Source organism: Xiphophorus hellerii, chromosome 18 (assembly GCF_003331165.1).
Source record: "Xiphophorus hellerii strain 12219 chromosome 18, Xiphophorus_hellerii-4.1, whole genome shotgun sequence".
Lineage (NCBI taxonomy): Eukaryota > Metazoa > Chordata > Actinopteri > Cyprinodontiformes > Poeciliidae > Xiphophorus > Xiphophorus hellerii.
Window position 1 is genome coordinate 20,071,083 of NC_045689.1, and position 22,496 is coordinate 20,093,578.

The following is a 22,496-nucleotide window of genomic DNA, read 5'->3' on the forward strand; positions in this document are numbered from 1 at the left end:
TCTAAAAATGTCTTAAAAGTTGCTCATGGTTACTGGACAAAAAAGTATTGAAGTAGACACAAAATAATTTCATTTTACTCAGAGCCAGATGATCCAGCAGCTGTACTTGAAAACACAGGAACATTGTTAACCCAAATTATTGCCCTCACTAATGATGATTTGAAAGAGAGAGTCTTAAAGAGCCAAAATACAAAGTCCACTTGTTCCTTCCACACCACAAACTTGCACCTTTGAACTTTGTAAAGACAGCTACCTAACATGGCAGGGAGATCCCACTGGAGGTGTTTCCAATGGGGCTCAAAGTAGAAAAGCATTTGTTATCTAGGAGATTTGCAGGGGCAACAAATTGCAACTGGCAATGTCATGTTGCCACAACCATCTCTACCAAAAAATGGTGATTGGGGATCACCTGACCTCTTAACTGGAAATTGTTGTAGTTTAAAACAGTGGTGTGAAAAATTGGCTCTTTTAAGGATTATAAACTTCCTTCTATTCCTTCCTTCATGAACTATTATGCATACTCACTAGTCCAAGTCCCATTGAAACATTTGGGGATGGATGTAAATAAAAGAAAAAAACATATTTGTGCTGGTGAACAAATACCCAGCAGACTTAAAAAGTCAAAACTGGCACAGATAGGATGGTTCACAAAAACTTACATCAGTTCTGGACAAGAGATTATCTTCAAAAATCAATCTTTACCACACAGAGCAGCATTTCTCCATCTCACCTCATGTTGCTCAGACCTTATTTGATATCAACTTAGGACTTCTTATATTTTCCATTGCATAACGTAAACTGAGTTTGTGAAATGTTGCACTTCAGTAAATTCTGGATTCTTTTTTTATAACACTTTATTTTTACACTCTTGCTATACAGAAAATAAAAGAAGAATCTGACATGAGGAAAGAAAGATTTATGGTTATACTCATGCTGGTTACCATTATTTAATGTAACCAGCATGAGTATAACCAAGCTGTAAAATTACATGAGCTAAAACTTAACTTTGGGCCAGAATATTAGTACAGAAAAATTGTCACCAGACCTTGAAAGCTGCTCTGATGTTCCTATGGCGACAGGGATTAAAGGCTGTGTTTCCTGTGATGAACTTGACCTTTAAATGTCCCCCAATGACCTTTTTGTTCAGTCACTGCCTAATCCCAGCTGGAGGAAAGAGTCCTTTTTCATGTTAAAGTAGCTTGAAGCAAGTTTTCTCAGCAAATGCTAAGAAAACTTAGCACTTGCTGTTATTTTTAGGTGACTCCAAACTTAAAGACCAAATGTTTATGAATTCAACTTGTAGTTTTTGTAGGGCTCTGCAATGTGACCAAATCATGAAATGGCAATGTTTTTGGCTCATTTTGTGATGACTATGTTGGTTCTAAATCGATATTTTTCTCCCTTCTTTCTCTCTCACCTGTGTTTCCAGCATTGTATAGCCTTTATCATCTCAGACGCCATCATCCGTTTTAGGTGTGGGCATCTGAAGTGACCACATTTCATCCAACAGTCTGAAAATTGCATTAGCGTCTAAAGTTTTAACTCAAGACACTTGACATATAATATCCAACAAATACTGCATCCCAAATGCCCATACATTATTTAGTTTCAAGGTCTTGGTGAGTGAAGCAAATAGCAGACAGGAAACGATACAAAGCATATCTTGTAGCAGTATTGCTGGATTGCAGGGTAGACATAAGCATCAAATATTTTTAAATATAACTTTATCTTAGAATAATCTTATTCTACTTATTTGTCTATGTTTTGTGAAATTTGTTTGATATAAATTAAATATGATGAGAAATCATGTATATAGTGTATATAAACCTTTATATAAACCTTTGTCTGATGCTGTAGATGCTGGCTTTAAATTTAAAGCTCTGAAGTTATTTTGAGTTCAGAGTGACTTGCATTACTCAAACTGCATGGAAGCAAAAGAAATTAATCTTTTTTTTTTTTTTGTAAGTTGAAAATTTCATTGAGGTTGAAGAAAAAGATCCTGAGACAATAATATTTTGTGTTTGTGAGCTATCAGGGCATTAGGGAAGGCTTTCTCAGGCTTCCCCTCACCTTTCAGTTCTTTATCCCTTTCCTAACTCAGTAGATCCATTGCGTTTCTGATGATTGGTCGAGTCTGGCTGGTGTGAAGCGGATCTAAGCGCTGCGAGCGTCTGCCCTGCTTGCTGCCTCCTATTATACACACACCCAGAGGGAGGGCTGTGACACACTCGCTTACACCCACACACAGACTCTCATGCTGGGCGTCTCAGCCATAACACACCCACACACACACGCAGACAGACACCTCGATGTGCGCTCCGACTCTGCTTACATCACTCATGCAGTAGAAGCAGATCAGACATGCTGAGGTGCGCTCCTTTGCCTGGCATTCGGGATGTGTGTGTGGCACAGGATACATGATTTGACGAGCTGCACGGCTGAGTGTACCTCCTGCAGAACAAACCCATAGTTTGAGGCTCACTGAAGACTCAAGACTTCATTTATGGAAGAGTGGACAGTATATAGAGAAAATGCTTTCCTGAAGGACTGAATTATAAGACTGCAATTGTTTTTGAGAAGAGAAAACCGAAACAGGGCACGGTGAGCTGTAAATACTAGTAGAGGCGTTAGTTCCTTGAACCCTCAGGTGTCTTATTTTTCATTTTACCTTCTTTTCTACACATAATGGCTGGAGCTGTGTGCATAAACAGTTAGATCAAAACCTCATTGCCTCGGTTTGTTTTAAAGTCTATGTGCCAAGCAGAGGGTGCGTTCGGGCACACGGAGCGGTCCGTATGCTGCAGATGGTTCGGACCCTAGCCCAGTTCAGCATCGCTCTGGAAGAAATGAACGAGAGCGGGGAGAACACAGGAGATGAAGGAGGTGGTGGAGGAGAAGGTGGTGGAGGAGAAGAAATGGTGGACAGAGATGCAGCGGATCTGTTCAGAAACGGCAGCAGTGGGAGCTCAGGTGGGAGTTTGAATGGAAACGGACTTTGCTCCTGGACCCCTGTTGGAGAGGTAAACCAGATCGCCCATTAGGATTTATTTTTGTTTTATTAATTTTTTTCCTGTGTGTGACATCCTCCTCTGGTTATCTGGGACACCATCACCTGCCTGTCCAGTTCAATTTAGATTGTACTCTATCCGGCATTCTCCTCCCATTAGGTCCCGTTTCTCCTCTCTTTAGCTTTTCTTTTCCTATCGACACTCAATTTCAGTCCCCTTCTTTTCTTTGCATCACTGTCTCGACTGGCTAATGTCTGTCTCTCTTTGGGAGTTCTGTCTCTTTTCCTCATGCCTGTCCTTTATATGATTAGAGCTGAGTAAATGAGATGATAATCTCCAGCACCTAAACACAGAGCCCTCACTCCGTAGTCTTACAGTTGGTCTTCCCATGGTGCTTCATTATGGATTTTCACTCCATAGTTTGCCAACACTTTTAAATGTTGTACTGATTGGTACTGCCTGTGATAAATCCACATTTATCACAATTCTAAATTCTAAATCCACATTTTCCTCATATTTTGTTTCCTCTCAAGAACTCATTAATTCCCTGTGATATATTTCCATTTATAATAATTTTAATCCAACCTTTAAGTTTGTTTAGGGTTAGATGAGAGATCCACTGCTTAAAAAGATAATTAAACAATACAAAAAAAGCATATATTAATAAGAAATTGATTAGAAATAATGCTACTTCTAATCAGAAAAAAACATGATGGTGAAATTAAAAGATCACTTCAAACCTAAATCTTCCAACGGTATGAATAGTTTAGGGCTAAACTTTATGTTCATTCAGCTGGTCAAATTTTGTATATCATTTAAACTTGAATGCATGCCAACACATGCTGTCCAAATATTGCATCCAGGCAGTCCTTTGTCATCAATAATATCTGATATTGATAATAATAATAATAATAAGTGGGAGTGGATATGTTGCACAGTTTCTGTGTGGCTCAAGATTTCTTATGTAAAAGCAAACTGTCTTTGTTTTGCACAGTTCTTTATGTATATATATATATATATATATATATATATATATATAACTTTTCACATATTGAATACCTCTTTCAGCACGTTAATATCCTATTAAATTATCAGAATATTTGCAGCGTAATTAAGGAGAATTAATGTACAAAAGAGTCGGGTGTAAATTTTGAATAAGAGTGGCAAAATCTGAGGCATGCTTTTTAAGACAACCTTGAAAAATCCAGCATTTAAACGCTTCATCCATAAAACATAAAACATTTTGTGTAAAGACTGAAAGATGAGTTCATAATTTTGTCATAAGTGATATGACAGTTCACAACATTATGTTTAGTTTATTTTATTTTGCTATAGTTAATTACGAGCTTAGGGGATACAAAGTTGTTGCAGGATTTATGGTGAGCTTGAGCTGATTTGTAGTTTGTGTTTATATTAGTGTTGATCGGTACAAGTAGGAGGTACATACATTTTACCAGCTTAAATCTCCAAGTCAGAAACTGAAGATGGAGTTATAGATTAGGATTCTAACTTTTAGATGTTTCCACTTTTGACAGTCCAGGTCTGAGTTTTTCAGAGGCAGAGCAGTGCTACATGGTAAATGGTCTGTACTGTACTGGTATAGCATTTTTAACAGAGAGAAACAGAGAAAGCTGTGGTTGAAGTGTTTCACGTTGAACTAAGAGGCTGCCTGTTGCTGCTTTTGCCAAGCTGTTGCCAAGGGATACAGTAGCCAAGAAGGGGAGGATAAAGGAGAGGCCGAAGGCGGAGGTGGGAGATGTGTGACGAGAACAGTGACAGGAGGACGGAGTCTTGTTTTAATCACTAAAGCTTTTGGTAAAATAACTTTAGTCAGAGTCTGTATTCCTAAAAGGACTCTTCAGTCAGTTCCTCCTGCTTTCATGTGAGGTTTGTTGATTATATGGAGTGTTTGCAGTGTGATCATCTGCCACAATGGTGTTTTTGGTCCTGGGTCTAGAGATGTACAGCAGAACAGATAGTCACCAAATATTTAGCATCTTCATTTGTATCATTATGTGGTTTGTCTGACAGAATCGAACTTGCTCTCCCATGTGCATTAGGACCATATCACCACTGAAGACTGCGGGCAGTGTGGATGCAGGAACTGATTGATTTGTTGAAAGACTATATTGCATTTAAGTTGTAAAATTGCAAAAGGATTAAATACATACTCTTCTCTTACAGAGATTTTTCCAGGAAAAGAGCAGAAAAAAGCTTATTGCAAAGTGACTCATAATAGCGCTTTTGGATATTTTGTCAAGAATTACGTAAGAATTACTATATATTATCTGGATGGTAATTCTTATTTTATAAGCACAGACATGGAACCCTCCTCTCCTGTATTATACCATTAGACATAGTTTGGTGACTTTTATGCTGTATGACTGTCACCGATTTGAGCTCTGTCACCCAGAATTGGTTAGGTGCTTGAACACCTGCTCCTCTGTTTAAGTATTTTATTGAGTTTGGAAACTAAGAGACAGACAAATGAAACAAATTTTAATTATAACCTTGTATGTTTTCAGCTGGTTTTGGAGAGATAAAATGCAGTTGGGATTTGATGAGAGACAACTGGTTACAGCGGTGATGCTCACAAAAATGTCCAAGGAGCTTTAGGGCTATTATGTTTTAGTATACCTGTTCATTTATTATACAAGGGAATCTAGTGGGGAAGAAAGGATTTTATTTTTGGTAAAAGAAAAGCCCATTCAGTTTTGAGAAGTGTTTTTTTTATTATTTTATTTTGTCTTATGCAGATTATTGCAAGCCATCAACATTTTAGGAAAGACCAGGTGATGGTGGCTTTGTCGCTCATGCTGTTTGGCTGAGTAGAAGGGAGGCAAACCTCTGCATGTATTTCAAGGAAACACCTCAAATACACTCCTTTCCTATTGGCATCATGGAAAACTCAAAAGAAATCAGCCAAGATATCAGGAAGAAAATGGTGGACCTCCTCAAGTCTAGTTCATCCTTATATCCAGGTTCTTGAAGAGTGAAAATGCCACTCGACCCTGTTCAAATAATATTCAAATACCAACAATTAAACAGTTTTATTAAACAAAGATTATTCAGAGACGAACCCGTTTTGGTGCCAAATATGCGTATCCACCCCAGAGCAAATTACAAATATTCTAGGAAGATGTTGATTGATTCTGGTAAGACAAGAGTGTATCATTATGCACAGTAAAACAAGTCCTGTTCAACATGGGCTGAGCGACCACTCATAAAGGAAGAAGCGGTTGCTTTAAAAGTAAGATAAAGGGCCAGATTTCAGTTTACAAATGAACATGGGGGGTCGTGATTGACAACAGACTGCTCGTCATTGCTGCATTTACACAAATCCATATAAGTACATTTTGAACAAATGTAATGTAACTGGAGTCTTTTGACTTGACAAAGCATACAAATGCAGGTAATTTACAATGTGAGAAGGTCGTGGAAGGATCTGCAAAATATTAAATCCAAGTCATGCAATTTGAAGGGAAATTATACCAAACACTAAAGAACTGTATGGTAACTTTTGAGTTTGAAGTAAAATTATAAAGTAACAGTGAAAGTTTAGTCTGATTTATTGTCAGGCAGCAAAAAAAAGGTCAAAAGTCTTTTTGTAATGCGGATGTGGATTTCTGGTTTAATTTGTAAAAGCTGTCAGAGATTATTTTCCTATGTTTGTCATGCAGTGTTCCTACGGTCTCTTTTGCCGGAAATATTTGGGATAATTTCTTCTTTTTTTTGACCGCTGTGTCCACATTATCACTAAAGCTCATAAGAGGACATGTGTAACCTTAGGAGAACATGATGTTCTAATACACACACACACACACATGCAGACTGCTGAATAAGCTTGATGTTAGACACTGTGAACGTATTGGAGGAAAGAAAAATCCAACCTGCAATGTTTTATGGCTTTACGTGTGGATGTGAATCCCCTCTCAGACAAACAGACTGTGATGTACGGACTTGTCTGGTCAAAATGATTACCCCTCCTCTGTTTGTGGGGCGATTGAATTACACAAACAGACTCCATCTTTAAAACCACATCATTCCTGAGATATGCGGTGCTGGCATAATGAATGCTCTCTGATTTCATTTTTAAAATGAAGATGACTCATTAGTTCTGTTGGGTGTGTTTAATTTAGATGAGGCTGATTTAGTCACACGTATCCATTTTCCTCTTCAATTTGAGGTAATATTTTTAAATATGTATTTGTGTCAGGCATTCAGGAGAAGATAAAATTGCCTAAAATCGAATAAAAATAGGACTATGACTGTGTAAATCAACCTGATGCTGGAGGGCATAAAAGTAATCCTAGTTCTTTTGAATTCAGTAAGTAACTCCAAATTTCAGTGTTAAAAAAACCAAAAAGCCTTTATATTTTACTAATTGTGTCTTTTTTTTTTAGCTTGGTGAGATGTGAAGTGCAAACAGTGTAAAGCAGCTCCACTTAATATTGGGTGGAGAAAACTTACAAAAGTGAGGTGTTTTTTTTTCCTGCTTCAGAAACTTTGCTTTGAATGTTCTATTAGTCAATGTCAATTTAATTACAGCTGCTTGGAAAAGTGTGTCAAATGTTTCAATTCTCGACATTACAGAAAGAGAAAAAGACATTTGTTGGAGGCTTTGCCACAGAAGGTTCTGATTGGATCCTTATATGTGTTTCCATGGCTGATGGATCAGTGGTGTTCTAATGGATCCTGTTTTTTTTTTATTAAGTAAGTTTGGTCTCATTTAAAAAAAAAAAAAAACATTGTTGGGGTTGAGTGTCAGTTGAAACTAGAAGAACAAAAGATACAGATTTTATAAGCTTGATTATACTTTTGTCTCCTGTTTAATAACTGGCTTCATTTCTTTTTAAGTATGCGCTATTCACACATGCGCTGCAGTTTATAGGTGTAATAATCAGGTCTGATTGTTCCCTTTATGACAGGTTCACAGAGGATCTTATCTTGTTTTTTGTGCTTACAATAAGAACAGAGTAAAGCTCAAATGAATCAGTGTTGAATAGAAATTTTAAAATATTTCAAAATGTAATCATGTTCATCCAATTATATTGTCTATCACAAATATTCTCTCTTGTCTCTTTGTATTGAGCTATTTTTTTTTGTTCTATGCCTCCTTAGCTTCGTGAGCTGAGCATTGATTGTCTTACTGTAGTGGTTCCAGTGTTTTGTGTGGAAGTTTGACAGAAACCGGACTAAGCGTAGGCTGACTTTCGTCCCAAACTACTGTCAACTTCACAGCGAATCACTTGCAGTCCCATGATTGTTCAACCTCTCAGCTGGGGCTGCTATGGTAACCTGGCTCATGAAATGAAAGTGACATTCCTAGCATTATTTCTCCATGTTCTGATATGTGTGCGTGTGTGTGTGTGTAATCTAATAAAGACAACCAAGGGAAAATAGAACAACATTCCTGTCTTTAGGGAAGTTCCCCTCTTTTTTTCTTCATAGCTAAACGTATCTTACTGTATCACTCGTCTTCCTGCCCGGTCATTCAGAGAACATTATCATCTCAGCACATCTTACAAAAGATCTGCAAATCCTACAGCAGGACTTGCAAATTCCTCTTATATATTCTGACTCTGAATAAACAGCAACCACATAATTTATATGTGTATAAATACAAATTATGTGTATATATGTATATACACATAATTTATGTGTATATACATATATTATGTATATACATATAACCTGCATCTTAACTCGAGTCGAGCAAATCTCAATCTCGTTGTAATCTGTTGATGAAAATGACAAATAAATCTTATCTTATCTATCTTATCTTATCTTAAACAGCAACCAATCTAAGTTGTTGATTTTAGTTTAGCTTCCATGAGGAAAACGAGATTTGCAATTATTATTGTAATCATTGTAAACGAGGCTTAATTCAAATTAGAAATTCACACAGATGCTGCTGTGGTCCTGCACGGAGTGTATTTTATGCGTTTGCATTTTGCATGCGTGTGTGCCGTTGTTATGTTTAATAAGTTTAAGAAGACAGTTTGATACTCTGTGACAAGGGTTTGTCCTCTGAAGCAAAGCTGCTTTTGTTACCATGTGATGTTCTTTTTTTTATGAGGTGCTATGTTTTTATACTTGATCTAACAGGGAGCACATTGACTGACAAGTTCCACAGTTTTCTCTCCAGTCCACACATTATTTTCCCAGAAGTCTTGGGGATCAACAGAGTGCTTAAAGTATTTACTCAGGCTGAAACATTTAAGAGTGCCAGAAAAGAAAGGAAAAAATAAAACAAGATGTCTGTGATGGGGAAAATCCTTCTTTACCACAGTTTGAGTGATTGTTACAGATTGAGTAATAGGAACCGTCACAGAGTAACGAAGACGTCTTAATCTTTAGTCCTGCTGCATAATATAAGAAGGTATTGGAACACAAAGCATTCAGAATAACTCCCCACCTTCAGGGTAATTATGGAAAATAAAGAGATGATGATTACTCTGTATTGTGTGCTTCACCCTGTAGCCTTGTTTAGTCCTGCTGTTATTTCCTTCACTGTATGTTTGTTTTCATATGAGCAGACTGAAATGACAACATTTAGGTAAATAGAAATTAACCTGACAAAGGAGAGAGTTGAGTACAACTCTTTCAACAAAAAGTGTTAAGTACTTTCTTCCATATGGTACAAAGTAATTTTCTCACTCACTACCCCCGCACCCACAACGATACACATTCCTCCCATCCAAACACCACCTTTCGGCCTCACTTGGAACCCCTTAGTGCCCCTGGGACCTCTTCAAATGCCAAACACTAAACATACCCTTTCTGGGAAGTTATTGTTAAGGTTATTTATAGGGCAAAGAGCTGCTGGCAGAGTAGAGCAGGCGAAGAGGGGAAAAAAAAGTCCTCCTTAGTGTATTTTTATGCAACCTCTCCTTCTGAGACGGGGAGAGGGAGAAAGAGCCACTGTGGTTGGACAAGCACCACACGGTTCTGCCTGTGGCTTCCTCTGATATTTATCTCCTGTTTGGTACCAGAATATTTTGGAACCTCCCCTGAGATCCACCCAGATTATTCATCTCACATGTTCCTCATATCCCTCAACCTCCCACCCCCCACACTCCTACCCCTTCACACACACACACGCGCACACACGCCCACCCACACCCACCCACGCACACACACGCCCATGCCCTCTTCACTTGTCGTTGCATGTTGTGGTCAAATAGCCACAAAATTAAATGGTACAAGTAACACAATTATATTCATCAAAGCAGATTATTGGCAGATTAGATTATTTACATGTTATCTGTGATTGAGAAACACAAGTACAGTTCCTTTTAGTTTTCCTTTAGTTTTTGGCCATTGCCTTTCTACGCAATTTCGTTTCATTCTCATTTCTCTTCATCGCTCCATCTGGGATTTCTGCCTTTGAGCTGGATTTCTTCAATTGAATTTCAACCAGGCCAATTAGCGAACAGAAGGAGTTGTGAATGATTGATGTCAATTTTCTGCATTGTTTTTGAATTGTAGTCTGCCTATATTGGGTTGATGTTTGGGAATAGCAGCGAAGGAAGTGAACAAAGCCTTTCAGTCTGTACTGGCCACGCTTCCAAATATTGAGCAATTGAAATCGCAGCAAGAGGAGCGTGTAAGACATTTTATTGCCTGGCAAAGATGACGTAGCCTTACTCCCTACGGTGTTGTTCACAATGCACACATTTTCCGTTAAACTTCATTGAGCTTAAACGGGCCTGGTTTGTTATCAAGTTTTGACAGTCTAGGTAATCAAATCTGACCACATTATCCTTGCTGTGTCTTTAAGTAGGTATCTGCAAGTCTTCTGGGGCAAGACTCTACCACTAACTTTGCACATTTAGCGACTGCAATTTCTGGCCGGCTTTTGCAAAATAGCTCAAATTTATTCAGAACCGAAAACATTAGCTAACAACACTTTCTTAAGTCTTCCTACACTTTCCCTAACAGATATTCGTCTGGACTTAAAGCTTTGATATGAACCATTTCTTTGTTCCTCTGGTTGTAAGTCCAAAAGGAGTCTCAGTCTCTGCCTTAGCTTTAGGTATACCATGTTTTCTTATTGAATTTCCATGTGTTTAATAATATCCATATTAAAATCAACTCTGACCAAGTTCCTACTTCTTGCTGGCCAGACGTATTCCTCCAGCATGATGCTACCACTATCATGTTTCTCAGTGGGATGGTGTTCAGGCATATGTTCATTTATAGTTATGTCACACACAGCATTTTTAAGGTCTTAGTTGACTTGTATTACAAAATAAAACATTAGAATTAGAACTCTTATATTCAGTTACAATTAATAATGGATAGAAATTGATGGGATGAGAATCTCACAATATGGTCAATTTATAATAAGTAGGAAAACAATTGAAATGTAACAGCATTTTGACTGAAGTATATTTTAAATACAATATGCGAAATTAACAGGGAAGGTATATTGTCATCTTGATTCTTGCTCTGTGGAAGAATTTCCTGCATTTCTTTTTCTTGTCCTTGCACTTTCCGTTCTTTTTGTTCTTATTTCCTTCCTGATGTCTGTATGTTGGAGAGCAGGTTGTTAGCTCACATCCACATATCGTCTTGAGTCACGGCAAGAGCGTTTAGCTGAGTCAGGCTTTCTTGTGGGCATTTTATGGCTTCTGTCACCTCTAATCTGGAGAGTTTTTTTGTGCTTGCTGTGCATCTGTATTCTTGCAATAACTTTTTACCCATGAAGTCTACAAGAAATAGCAAACTATTCATCTTATATATTTCTAGCAGGAAGAAGATTAATTTGCCTAAGTTACAAAAGCAAAACTTTATTTTATTCAGCCTTTTTGATTTCTGCATTGACAGCTCACACCAAAAGAATCGAGAATCGAGTCCAATGATGCATATGGCTGATGTGGTGTTTGAATATTTGGGCATCTAAAAGCACTCACATTTTTAAGTTATATTTTACAGATTTACTAGTTTTTGCATATTAAGGAATATTTTAACATCAGTTACTTATGAGCTGGAAAATGTGTCTACATGCCACTGTTTGTGTTCCCTCATGTTTTATATTCTAAATTGATGGTTACAGTTACATAAATCAGCATTGATTGTGTTTGTAAGAAATGAATGCAATGACTAATCTTCATTTATTCACCTTGTCTCTTTGTCTTTGTAGGACATGAGAAAGCATGTAATGATGACCCTCCTGGATACAGAGCAGTCATATGTTGAGTCTCTACGCACTCTTATTCAGGTGACACACTCAAACACTCATCTGCTGATATTTCTCGCCTCATAAGCTAGCATTGTTCTCAGACGCACATTATCTGTACACACAGAAGGCAAAAACTACCAACCGGCTTGTAAACTGAGGCTGAGGCAATGAATAACAAATGTAGGTAGCAAAGGTGTTATGTAATCCACTTACTGTCATTCATTGGGCCAGGATTATCTGCTAACCTTATCACAACTCCCTGTCATCAGCAGTATCTGCCCACACACACCCCCACGCACACGCCCATCCACGCACACACACACACGTTAGAATGTCTGGAAAACCAGAGAAGTAAAATCATAACAGCCTTTTAAATTTAAAACACACTTTCAGTAATATTCTAATTTATTAATGTAATATGTACACTGCCTTCTGTACATAATAAACCTGATTTCCCAAAAACTGATGAAAGTGCTGATACTATTTAATCAATTCGAGCAATGCTGAAATCGACTCTGAATGCACAGAAACATCACAGACACGCACACACAAATCCACTCTCCTTATGCATCTCATACCTGTCTGTGCTTTACCACGTAACTAACCTTTACCCCAAATCTTCAGCAGTGCGATCTGTCTGTCCCTGTAGCACAGTTACACACACAGATTCAAGTATAAACCTCGATCACTTGGTTGAGCAGCCCATCGCTGTTTGTTGTATATGTTTGTTTAAGCACCCTGCAGTGTGTGTGAGAATTGTTTTTGTAGGGACATGTTACATCCCACATGCACGCTGACCGCGCTCTTCTTGCTCATGTACTTCTGAGTTTGTGTGTGACCACAAAATGAATAATCCTCAGCAGTGTTCCCATGACGACACTGGGAAAAAGATGCGTTACCACGGAGACTGCAGAGTGCAGATCCTTGAGGGAGGGTTTCTGATGTGCTCCAGCTTAGACCGCTCTGCCGGTCTAAGCTGGAGCACTGCCCAAGACTCAAATCGGACCTTTATTTCTTTATTTGGGACGTTTTGGAAAACTTTTTGTGAATAGCATATTTAGTTTGAGTAATGTGCTAAGCAACGATTGGTAAGATGTCTGCTCTCAGATAATCTGTAACCAGGTGCATTCATTAAAGCTGCTCCTCTTAAAGTGTAACTAACTCCCAAATGAAATGCATTAAGCAGTACTTTTGGAGGTGTAAATGAATGCTGGAGAGCACATGGAGTAATAAGTGAATTACGTTTAATTTTCAGCACAAATTTTCTTTTTGTGATATCTGAAAAATTGTTTTTGCGTAAAAATTTTGCTCACATACTTATTAACTACTTTGTTCAACATTATCATCTATTATGATGGTAGGTTGCAGATTGATAATTAGCTACAACTGGCACTTGAACGTTTCTTGAGAATTATGCCATCTGTATAAGAAAAATGTTGATGCAAATATGAAAAATAATCAAATGGTAAAGCAAGCTTCACAGTTTAAGTTTTATTAAACAGTTAAAGATACACATGCTCTAAACCTATCTTACAGAAGATTATATAATTCATAACATGATTCTCTCCGGGTACTCCGGCTTCCTCCCGCAGTCCAAAAACATGACTGTCAGGTTAATTGGTCTCTCTAAATTCTCCCTAGGTGTGAGTGTGTTCGTATTTTTTTTCATTATAGTGTCTGGAGATTGAAAAAATAATGAGACCTTATGTTACACACAATAAAAGCACAAGCTGAATCAGTGCTGCATTGAAAGAATCTCAGTCCTGTCTACATTTGAAATGGAGTAAACTGCAGATTGTCTTGGTCATAAGCTATGAGGTCCAGTTTCTGTTTGTGTTGCCTGGAGGTAAAATCCGGCTGAGTCCACTTCCGCTTAAGTTGAATTTCCTAAATTCCTTCATGTTTACTGGTTCACAGCATTTGTCTCACTTCTGGAGTTATGATGTCTGGCTCAGTTACCAGTTTGACCCCACAATCAATAAAAGTGGGAGACAAAAAAAAAGGCAATAATATTAAAAGGAATTCAGATAAAATTCAGGATAGTTTATTTGTGGAGGGGTTCTCTCAGTCCACACTTTAGACTCAAATAATTAGCAGTTCTGACAACAAAAGTCAGAACTACGCATCATGTGGCTGTTCAAACCTTCATTGATGAAAACAAAATAAAACCCAGTATTTAATACAGTAAACCTTTTCTACTGTAATCCATTTGAGTCAGTAAAACTCCAATAATCTTAATGTGAATTCTGCATCTTTGTTCAAACCGAGTCATTCAGATTGAGTGAAGATCATACTGATGTGAAGAAATAGAGACATGAATCGGTTTATGTGTGGATGGGGGCTCACCGTAACAATCCCCTAGTTTAACAAACAGCAGATTTAGCTCATTGATCTGTTAAAACCGAATGAAAGCACCCTGTGGCTTATGCTCAGCGCTGCTGTGTTGGACGAATGGTGATGGGAAATAGAAAAACTTATCCCAGAAAACAAAACAATGGAGATCATAACAGAGGTACAAACATTGTTTATTTGGGATCTTGCAGATCCTGCTGTGCTGATGTTCTAACTCTGAGCTGAGTTGGTGTTTATTGCTGCCTCTGACCAGACATTTTGGTGAACCTTTAGCTACGTGTCATGACACCTGTCATCACATGAGAATCCCACTCAATGAACTCCAGCAACAATGCTTTGCAATGGGGTATAAATTTAATACCCAGGACGTTTTCTACATTTTATGACATTAGCCACAAAATGTGATTTTGGACGACTTTGTAAGAGGGAGTAATATAAAGTAGCACATAACTGAGAAGCAGGATACATGGTTTTCGTTGTTGCAAATATAAAATGGAAACATGCGACATGTATTTGCATTCAGGCCTCCTTTTACTCTCACACTCTTAAATAAAATGCACTGCAGCAAATTGCTTGTAAAAATCACCTTACTAGTAAGTACAGTGTACCTGTGTTTATTTTGATCTCTATAAAACAGTGGTTCTCTAGTATCTTTCCTGAATGGTACACAGAATAAAGCTTAGTGCACATCATAGTGAACATGCTAATCCTGCAGAGGAACGCAGACATTAAGAATATGTTCAAACTTCTGGCAAAAGTGGCGTAAATCCGCCAATTTTCCCCATCTTACTCATTTCTTTTTTTTTCTTTTTTTTTGTGACTGTGTAACGGAGCCCCTTATGGGACGTGGAGGATTTTTTAAATTCTTTTGCATTCCCTCACAATACTTTTACGTTCCCTCGCAATAATTTATTGATCAGTTCATGTGGCTTAATTGAGTACCTTAAGCCTTTCTTACGGTGGCCATCGTATTTTCTGCTTTAATATTAGGTTATTGGAAGGTTTTTCCATGTTAATATCTTGTTGTGAAATATCTGAAGTTTTATATCTTTTTCTTTAGAAAAAACACCACAAACTCATGATATAAACAGAAACTTTCTGTAAGTAGGAAAGAAAGAAAAACAAATACATTCAAACAATTTTTTTTTAAATCAGACCTCGGTCACTTTCATATAAGTTGGAAATTGGATCCATATCAAATCTTTATTAAAGCTGCCTCCTCAATTTATCTAAAACTGTTCAGTTGTTGAGTTGTCATTTTCTTCCTTCAGGGCTACATGCGTCCTCTGAAACAACCAGACGGCAGCTCCATTGTGGACCCCCTGCTGGTGGACGAGATGTTTTATCAGATCCCAGAGATCCTGGAGCATCACGAACAGTTCTTGGAGCAGGTTGCAGGCTGTGTTAGCCAATGGCACGACAGGCAGACGGTTGGACACCTCCTCATCCATTCAGTACGTGGAACTAAAAGTTATGGGTTATGGGTATTAACAGATGTTCTAAAATTTCCAGTTTTAAGCATGAATGAGCTGACTGATGATCAGTGTTTCCTGTGCCTTACCCACATTGCAAGTGGCCTGCTGATGCAGCCAAAGGCATCTTTATCTGTACAAGGAATTGATTCCCTCTGATTAGCTGTCAGAACCTTGTGGATGTGAGGATTCTTCCCTTGCAGGAATTCTGCCAGTCCCATTCTGCAGTAAGACTGCTCACACTATCATGTTGCCTCCTGCAAAACTTCACTTTTGGTGTTTTACTGGTGATATGCAGAACCAACCTTCCTTCAAACATAGTGTGAGCAATGGCATCCAAGTTGCTCAGCTATGATCTCATCTGTCAGCAGCATAGTGTCCCAGCATTTCTATAGCTTGTCCAAATCTTTTGCAGAAATGCTTAAACAACCATCAGCTGGCTTTTTCTTCAGCAGTAAAGTCTTGCTCTGTACATGCTCTTTCTGGAGCTCTCTGCTTCTTGACAGTTGAACAAATGTTTTGATCATTGCTTTGATTCCTCTGTCAGAAATATTACTGCACCTGGCTGTTCATGATCATTTAAGACCTTCGCACCTCCAGATTATGGTCCCACAGCACTGAGAAGTTTAGAAATGCAGCTGTAAGCAATGCCATTTACTATAGTAAGATTTGCTTTTTTTGTGGAGGGATCTTTGCTTTTGCTATTCACACTACTCTGTGCCATACTTTGGGACTGTATATTTATTTAATTTCTGCAATTATATTTAGTACCTATTTCCTTTATCATTCCAGTTGTTTACCTACAACTTCAGCTGTGAACATATTTGCCCTCACTTCTTTGTGAATTGCTTGGGTTATGGCCCACATCTGATTTGAATTTTATGTCAGTGGCCACTTTATAAACATTTGAAATGAGAAAAACATACATTTGTTTTACCGAGTCCATTTATAGAGGCTGAACTACATGCTATATTTGTTAGACAGATAGTTATTTTCTTGCGGAAGATTCATTAAAAAGGTTTATTGTCAAAATTTGTTTTTTGTTTGACACACTCGACTTACACACATTTGTTGTCATCACTCTACCTGACATAAAATTTAAAAAACAAAACTTTTTTAAACCTGTTTATAATACTATGAAAATAAAAACAATATAAACTGTATAGTGTAGGGGGAGTAACAAACAGTACTTTCTCATGCATTGCTTTTATTACATTCATCAGAAACAAATTGCTAAATACAGTAGGTTTCCAATTGCTGGTTGTATTTTCAAAAGTTTCTTTGAGGGTGAAAATGCAATCTTTCTATTTCATTATTCTGTTCAGTTCTTCCTTGCTTGAATGATATGCTCTCTCATCTTTCCCATATTGACAAGTAGAATAGAGAAATGACTGTTATATATTACAGCCCACGGAAATAGAAAGTGGTGGATTACCGATTAAAAGTTCCTAGATACTTCAATCAACCTAAAATCTAAGTAAGAAGCTTTAGCTGCGTTAATTCTGCTTGAGCTTCACCCAACTGTGTCATCTGTGATTTCATTTTAAGCAATTATAGCTTTATTCTTGCTAAAGAAAAGTACTCAGATTGCAAGCTGGATTTTGCAGACTTTTTCAGTGTAATTCGATGCTACTTCGACTTAGTATCAACATATTTACCAAGGAGAACCAGTCAATGTGGAGGATGCTGTTGATTTGTTCATGTAGAACATTTACTAAACCTGCATAAAACTGTGTTTTAGTTTGGTTAATGTAGATTTTTCTGACAAAATTCATACAGTGTTCAATTTCTGTAATGAATATTTAAATTTTAGTGGCTAGGACAAATGTAGTATGTTTAAATTGGATGTACCCCTGAAAAGACAAACAATTCTTTCAACAAGGAGAAGCTGGAATAAAGAGAGGCAGACTACATGTGGCAATATTTCAGGACTGTTATTTTCTAGTGACTGCTCAGTGCCCCTTTTTAAAATTTCCCATGACCTAATGATGGCTCTAGACCTAGATGATAAACAAACACTGTTCCAAACGATCAACGTCAGCCTAAATGTTAGGTTTGGTCTTTGAAAAAGTCAGGAAAGAGAAATACTGAACAAGCAAGGAGAAATGCATTATGTTATAGACAAATTTATAGTTTCTGCATTAGATTTTCCCCCTTTTTAGACCTGAAGTGATTATAAAACCTTGATAAATTCAATTAAAAGCAACTTAGGAGCATTTTACCATTTACATGTGAAATTCAAACACTGTCTCATCTTTTTTTTATTGCTTCTCAAAGATTTTTCATACTTTCTAATGCAAAACTGTAGCTACATGGTCTCTATAGCAGGTAGTTGGTGGTGGTATTTCTCCCCCACTAGCAGGCACTGTTGCGTCACCCTTTTCCTGCTTGCACCACCTTCCCCCGACTATCTAAACGGAAGCAGCTGTAGTGTGCTGCAGGCCTCGTTGGCGCAGTAGGCAGCGCGTCAGTCTCATAATCTGAAGGTCGTGAGTTCGAGCCTCACACGGGGCAAGTTCCTTTTTGTTTTTTTGACCCCTCGGCTGTTTCAGTTACGACAGCAGTCTTTTTCATTTTGCTGGTGCTGTCTGTCTCTGTGTCTCTGTTAGAATCAGCTTTGTCTCATCAGAAAATGTGCTGTGAAATGTCATCACATAGTTGGACAGTAATCCTTCAGTTATTTCAGATAATTTGCATTGCAGAGTCTTAGAAACGTAGACACATTCTGTATTTCAATGTACATTTGTAAGTAATTTAAATTCTCTATAAAAGCTGGAACTGCTGTAATAACGTCTAGATGATAGAGGATAACTGTGTCTAACCGTTTAAGTTTCATGTTATTGTAGAATTAGGCAAATTGTCAATATATTGGTCATATTGTGTCAAGAAGTTGTCAAAAATCTTAAAATAAACATAAGATGACTTTTGTTCTTTTCCTGGCAGCATAGTGCTTAAATTTCATGAGGAAAGAGAATATTATGATTTTCAATATATTTTTTTAGCAAAATCACAAAATTTGGATTATATGATTTTAATCCTGTTTACAGTTTTCCACACACAGTACTTTATGTTAGTGTTTTGTAAAAAAAAATTCAATTAAATTGATTGCAGTTTGTGGTTGTATTGTGATGACATTTTTAAGGGTTGTTATTTCTGTAACATAAAATATATGAAATATGTAGAGCTCATGTATAAAAAAAATAAGGAATTGTTACATGTACGAAACAAAGATTTTTTAGCACCCAAATTCTTAGTGGTAGCTGCTCTTAAATGAAGCCATAAAGCAGCAATAAAACCATTTTACTTTACCCTAACTTGTAATTTAAAAATGAACTTGTTCATGAGCATAAACTACGCTTTAAAAACTAAAACTTGCATCTTGATATAACAAAAGCACACAGCCCAGACATGTTTTGAATCTGAAAGCCAGTGCTTAAAAAGATTTTTTTTTCCTTGACCGTATTAAGTGTGCAAACATCAGGGGATTAAAAAGTTAAACACAAGGCATTGTGTTATCGACTCACTGGCAGTTCACAGTTTAATCTTCTTGTTAACATTTAGACAAGTGGACACTCTTAATTAAAGCTAAGTAAAGATCAGAGGGAACTATACTTGGAGGAAAAAAATCTACTGGAAAGAACTTCACCTTTTTACCTCATGTATCCTCCACAACTCAGGCTTTTGTTTTGACGTTGCTTGTGAGTTCCCAAAGTCAGAGAACGAACAAAGAGGGGAGGGCATTGGGCATGAAAGGTTGGGAACAGAAAATCTGAGATAATTAGGAAAATGTCAACTCATATTTGATAGAGTGACAAAAATCTGTTTACTCTGTAATCGGGTTAAATAACACCTTCCTCCACACCCTCCTCTTCTGTTTAGATTTGTGCTACAATTTCATCTCTCTCTCTCTCTCTCTCTCTCTCTCTTTCTCTTTCTGTCTCCCTGTTGGTCTTCAACCATTTGAGGGAAAATCAGGTCAGGCTGAGTCATTTGGGTTCATGTGTATGATTGAAGGAGGCAGAAAAATACAAGATAAATAGATTGACTGAAGGATTTTGTTTTTTCTCAGAAACCTGGCAAATTTAGCTTACGGAAAATGTGACGTGTCTTAGATTTGCCCTGGTTTGTGTTTCCTGTAACTGGTTGGAAGTATTCCTAAAAGCAAAGAGAGATTTTGAAAATAATCTTTTGGAAAATTAAGAACAATAATTTCGCCTCTTGCCCGAAATGTCTCGCTTTAAATAGGTAGGGTAGGGGCAAGGGTGTAAAGAAGATGGATGGATGGATTGATGGATTAAGAACAATAGAAAAAAGTTTTAATGCTTTTTATACCTACCTGCTTGTTTTTGCAATGTCAAAGAGCTACATTTTCATTTTTAAAATATTCATTTCAAAATGAATATTTTAAAATCTCATTTCCTTTAAAAATAGTTCACTTAAATTACAGTTTGAGATCTCAGTCTGAAAAGTTTTTTTGTTGAGGAAAAAAGAAAGTAAACCTGTTTTTTTGTTGCTTTATTATTAGTAATGGTGTATTTTATGTTTATTTATTTAAAAATTTTTTTTTTTACCTATTTCTGTGTCCTCGTTTTAAATTGAGCTCAAATTACTGTCAATTTCTTTCAAAGTTTAAACATCATTTTCAGGCTGATATTCCTAAAGGGGTAATCAGTGTATTTTTGTCTTCCTGTAGTTCTCCAAAGATGCTCTCGCTGATATGTACTCAGCATACATTGACAATTTTCTCAATGCTAAAGATGCAGTTAGGATTGCAAAGGAGGCCAAACCAGCATTTCACAAGTTTCTAGAGGTGAGTGTTTGACCAAGTTTCTGGTGTTTCTTTTACGTGTGTCAGCAGCTGCTCTTGTTTGTAGGAAAATTAGTTCAAACTTTGAATTCTCTGCTTAGGCAATCAAACCTCTCATCTGAAACATACTGTAATGATAATTATTCAGTGCAGGTATGTCAATACGCAAGATTTTTTTAGAACCATGTCTGCTCTGTCACTGCAGTCAGATTTGTGGACATTAGAACCAGTTCGCCATCTTGTGGTGAAGTTGTGAAGTTCACCAAAGATCAGATTTTAGGGAGTTTTAAATTGTAATACTTATGTTACCTGCAGTAACATAAGTAAACACACCAATCAGAGTGTCTTCAGAAAGGTGGGCAGAATTCCTAAAAGTACCTCAAGCATGACTCTTTTCTAAAAACAGTTTTTATTCTCAGAAACAAGCTCAACACGTCACCCAATTATTAGAAACCTTCCAACAATTATTCACATTGTTGTAGTTTTTTCTGGCCAACCAATATTTCTGCTACTTTCACTATGCGGCATGTAATGCCCTGGGTTGTCCTCCCATATTGTCCCATCAAAAAATTTATTCAAGCTACTGTTATGGCCTGCCTCATAGACCAAAACCAAAAAAACCGGAAGCAACACATGGGTGTAACTTAGAATTAGATTTATTTTAATTAGATTTGGCTGGTAGAAGAAGAAAAAAAGAGCGAGAGACTTCCAGGAAGTGGTGTGCCTCTTAGTTTTATCCTGACCAGCTGCCTCCAGTTCCAATCAACACCAATCTACCTGGAGCTCTGAAACACAAACACATTAATCAGGAGGGAAGGCCTCAGTTAATTTCACCACTTATATGCTCTTTTTTTGTGTGTCTGTGTGTCTATCGTCTCTCTCCCTCTAATCCAAAAGCAAAACATGCGTGAGAACAAGGAGAAGCAGGCTCTGGGCGACCTGATGATCAAGCCGGTGCAGAGGATTCCTCGATACGAGCTGCTGGTTAAGGTGACCACTTTGTCTTCGCTACACAGCTAGAAGTGAGACTTCAGCCGCACTCGGGTAGTTTAAAGAGGGATTCATGTATTTTTTTTTGTTGCTTGTTCAAGGACTTGTTGAAACACACGCCGGAGGATCATCCAGATCATCAGTTTCTGCTGGACGCGCAGAAGAACATCAAACGACTGGCGGAGAAAATCAACAAGGGCCGTCGCTCCGCTGAGGAGGCGGAGAGGGAGGCCAGGGTTATCCAGGAGATCGAGGCTCACATAGAGGGAGTTGAACATGTGAGATGTTTAGACTTTTACTGTTTCAACATCTACCAACCTGAACTAGTTTTGTATTGATTTAGCCTTTTTTTAATTGCTGCTTTTTCTTTGACAGATTCTAAATCCACAGAGGAAATTCTTGAGGCAGGAAATCGTCATGGAGGCGGTAAGATTAATGTAGTAAACTCTTTTCTGATACGTTCAGTAGTATCAAACAAGCATTACAAAAGGAATGTGGTTCAGATCACCAGAGCTGTTCCTGTCTCTCTGTAGAAGACTGTAGGGGGTAAGAAAGACCGATCCCTCTTCCTCTTCAGCGATCTGATCATCTGCACTACTCTCAAGAGGAAGTCTGGCTCATTGAGGCGCAGCTCCATGAGCCTGTATGCAACAGTCGTGCACGCCATCACAGTACGTCTC

At 37.6% G+C, this 22,496-nt stretch overlaps 1 protein-coding gene and 1 non-coding gene across 3 annotated transcripts in view; both read left to right on the forward strand.

The window, feature by feature from the left end:
• The window catches only part of arhgef17 (Rho guanine nucleotide exchange factor (GEF) 17), a 70,944-nt gene that overhangs the window by 39,540 nt on the left and 8,908 nt on the right, over nt 1-22,496 (forward strand). The window contains exons 1-8 of one of the 2 annotated variants that reach the window (XM_032545039.1): nt 2,232-3,020; nt 12,157-12,234; nt 15,819-16,001; nt 20,713-20,829; nt 21,724-21,816; nt 21,918-22,094; nt 22,192-22,242; nt 22,350-22,459. In XM_032545039.1, coding sequence (XP_032400930.1) covers nt 2,796-3,020; nt 12,157-12,234; nt 15,819-16,001; nt 20,713-20,829; nt 21,724-21,816; nt 21,918-22,094; nt 22,192-22,242; nt 22,350-22,459 — 1,034 coding nt within the window. In that variant the 5' untranslated portion in view covers nt 2,232-2,795. Of the gene's footprint in view, nt 1-2,231; nt 3,021-12,156; nt 12,235-15,818; nt 16,002-20,712; nt 20,830-21,723; nt 21,817-21,917; nt 22,095-22,191; nt 22,243-22,349; nt 22,460-22,496 lie in introns of those variants that run through there. The other variant, XM_032545038.1, reaches the window with a different exon arrangement.
• On the forward strand, nt 18,461-18,533 carry trnam-cau (transfer RNA methionine (anticodon CAU)). Its single transcript has one exon. It is a non-coding gene; the product is annotated as a tRNA-Met (tRNA).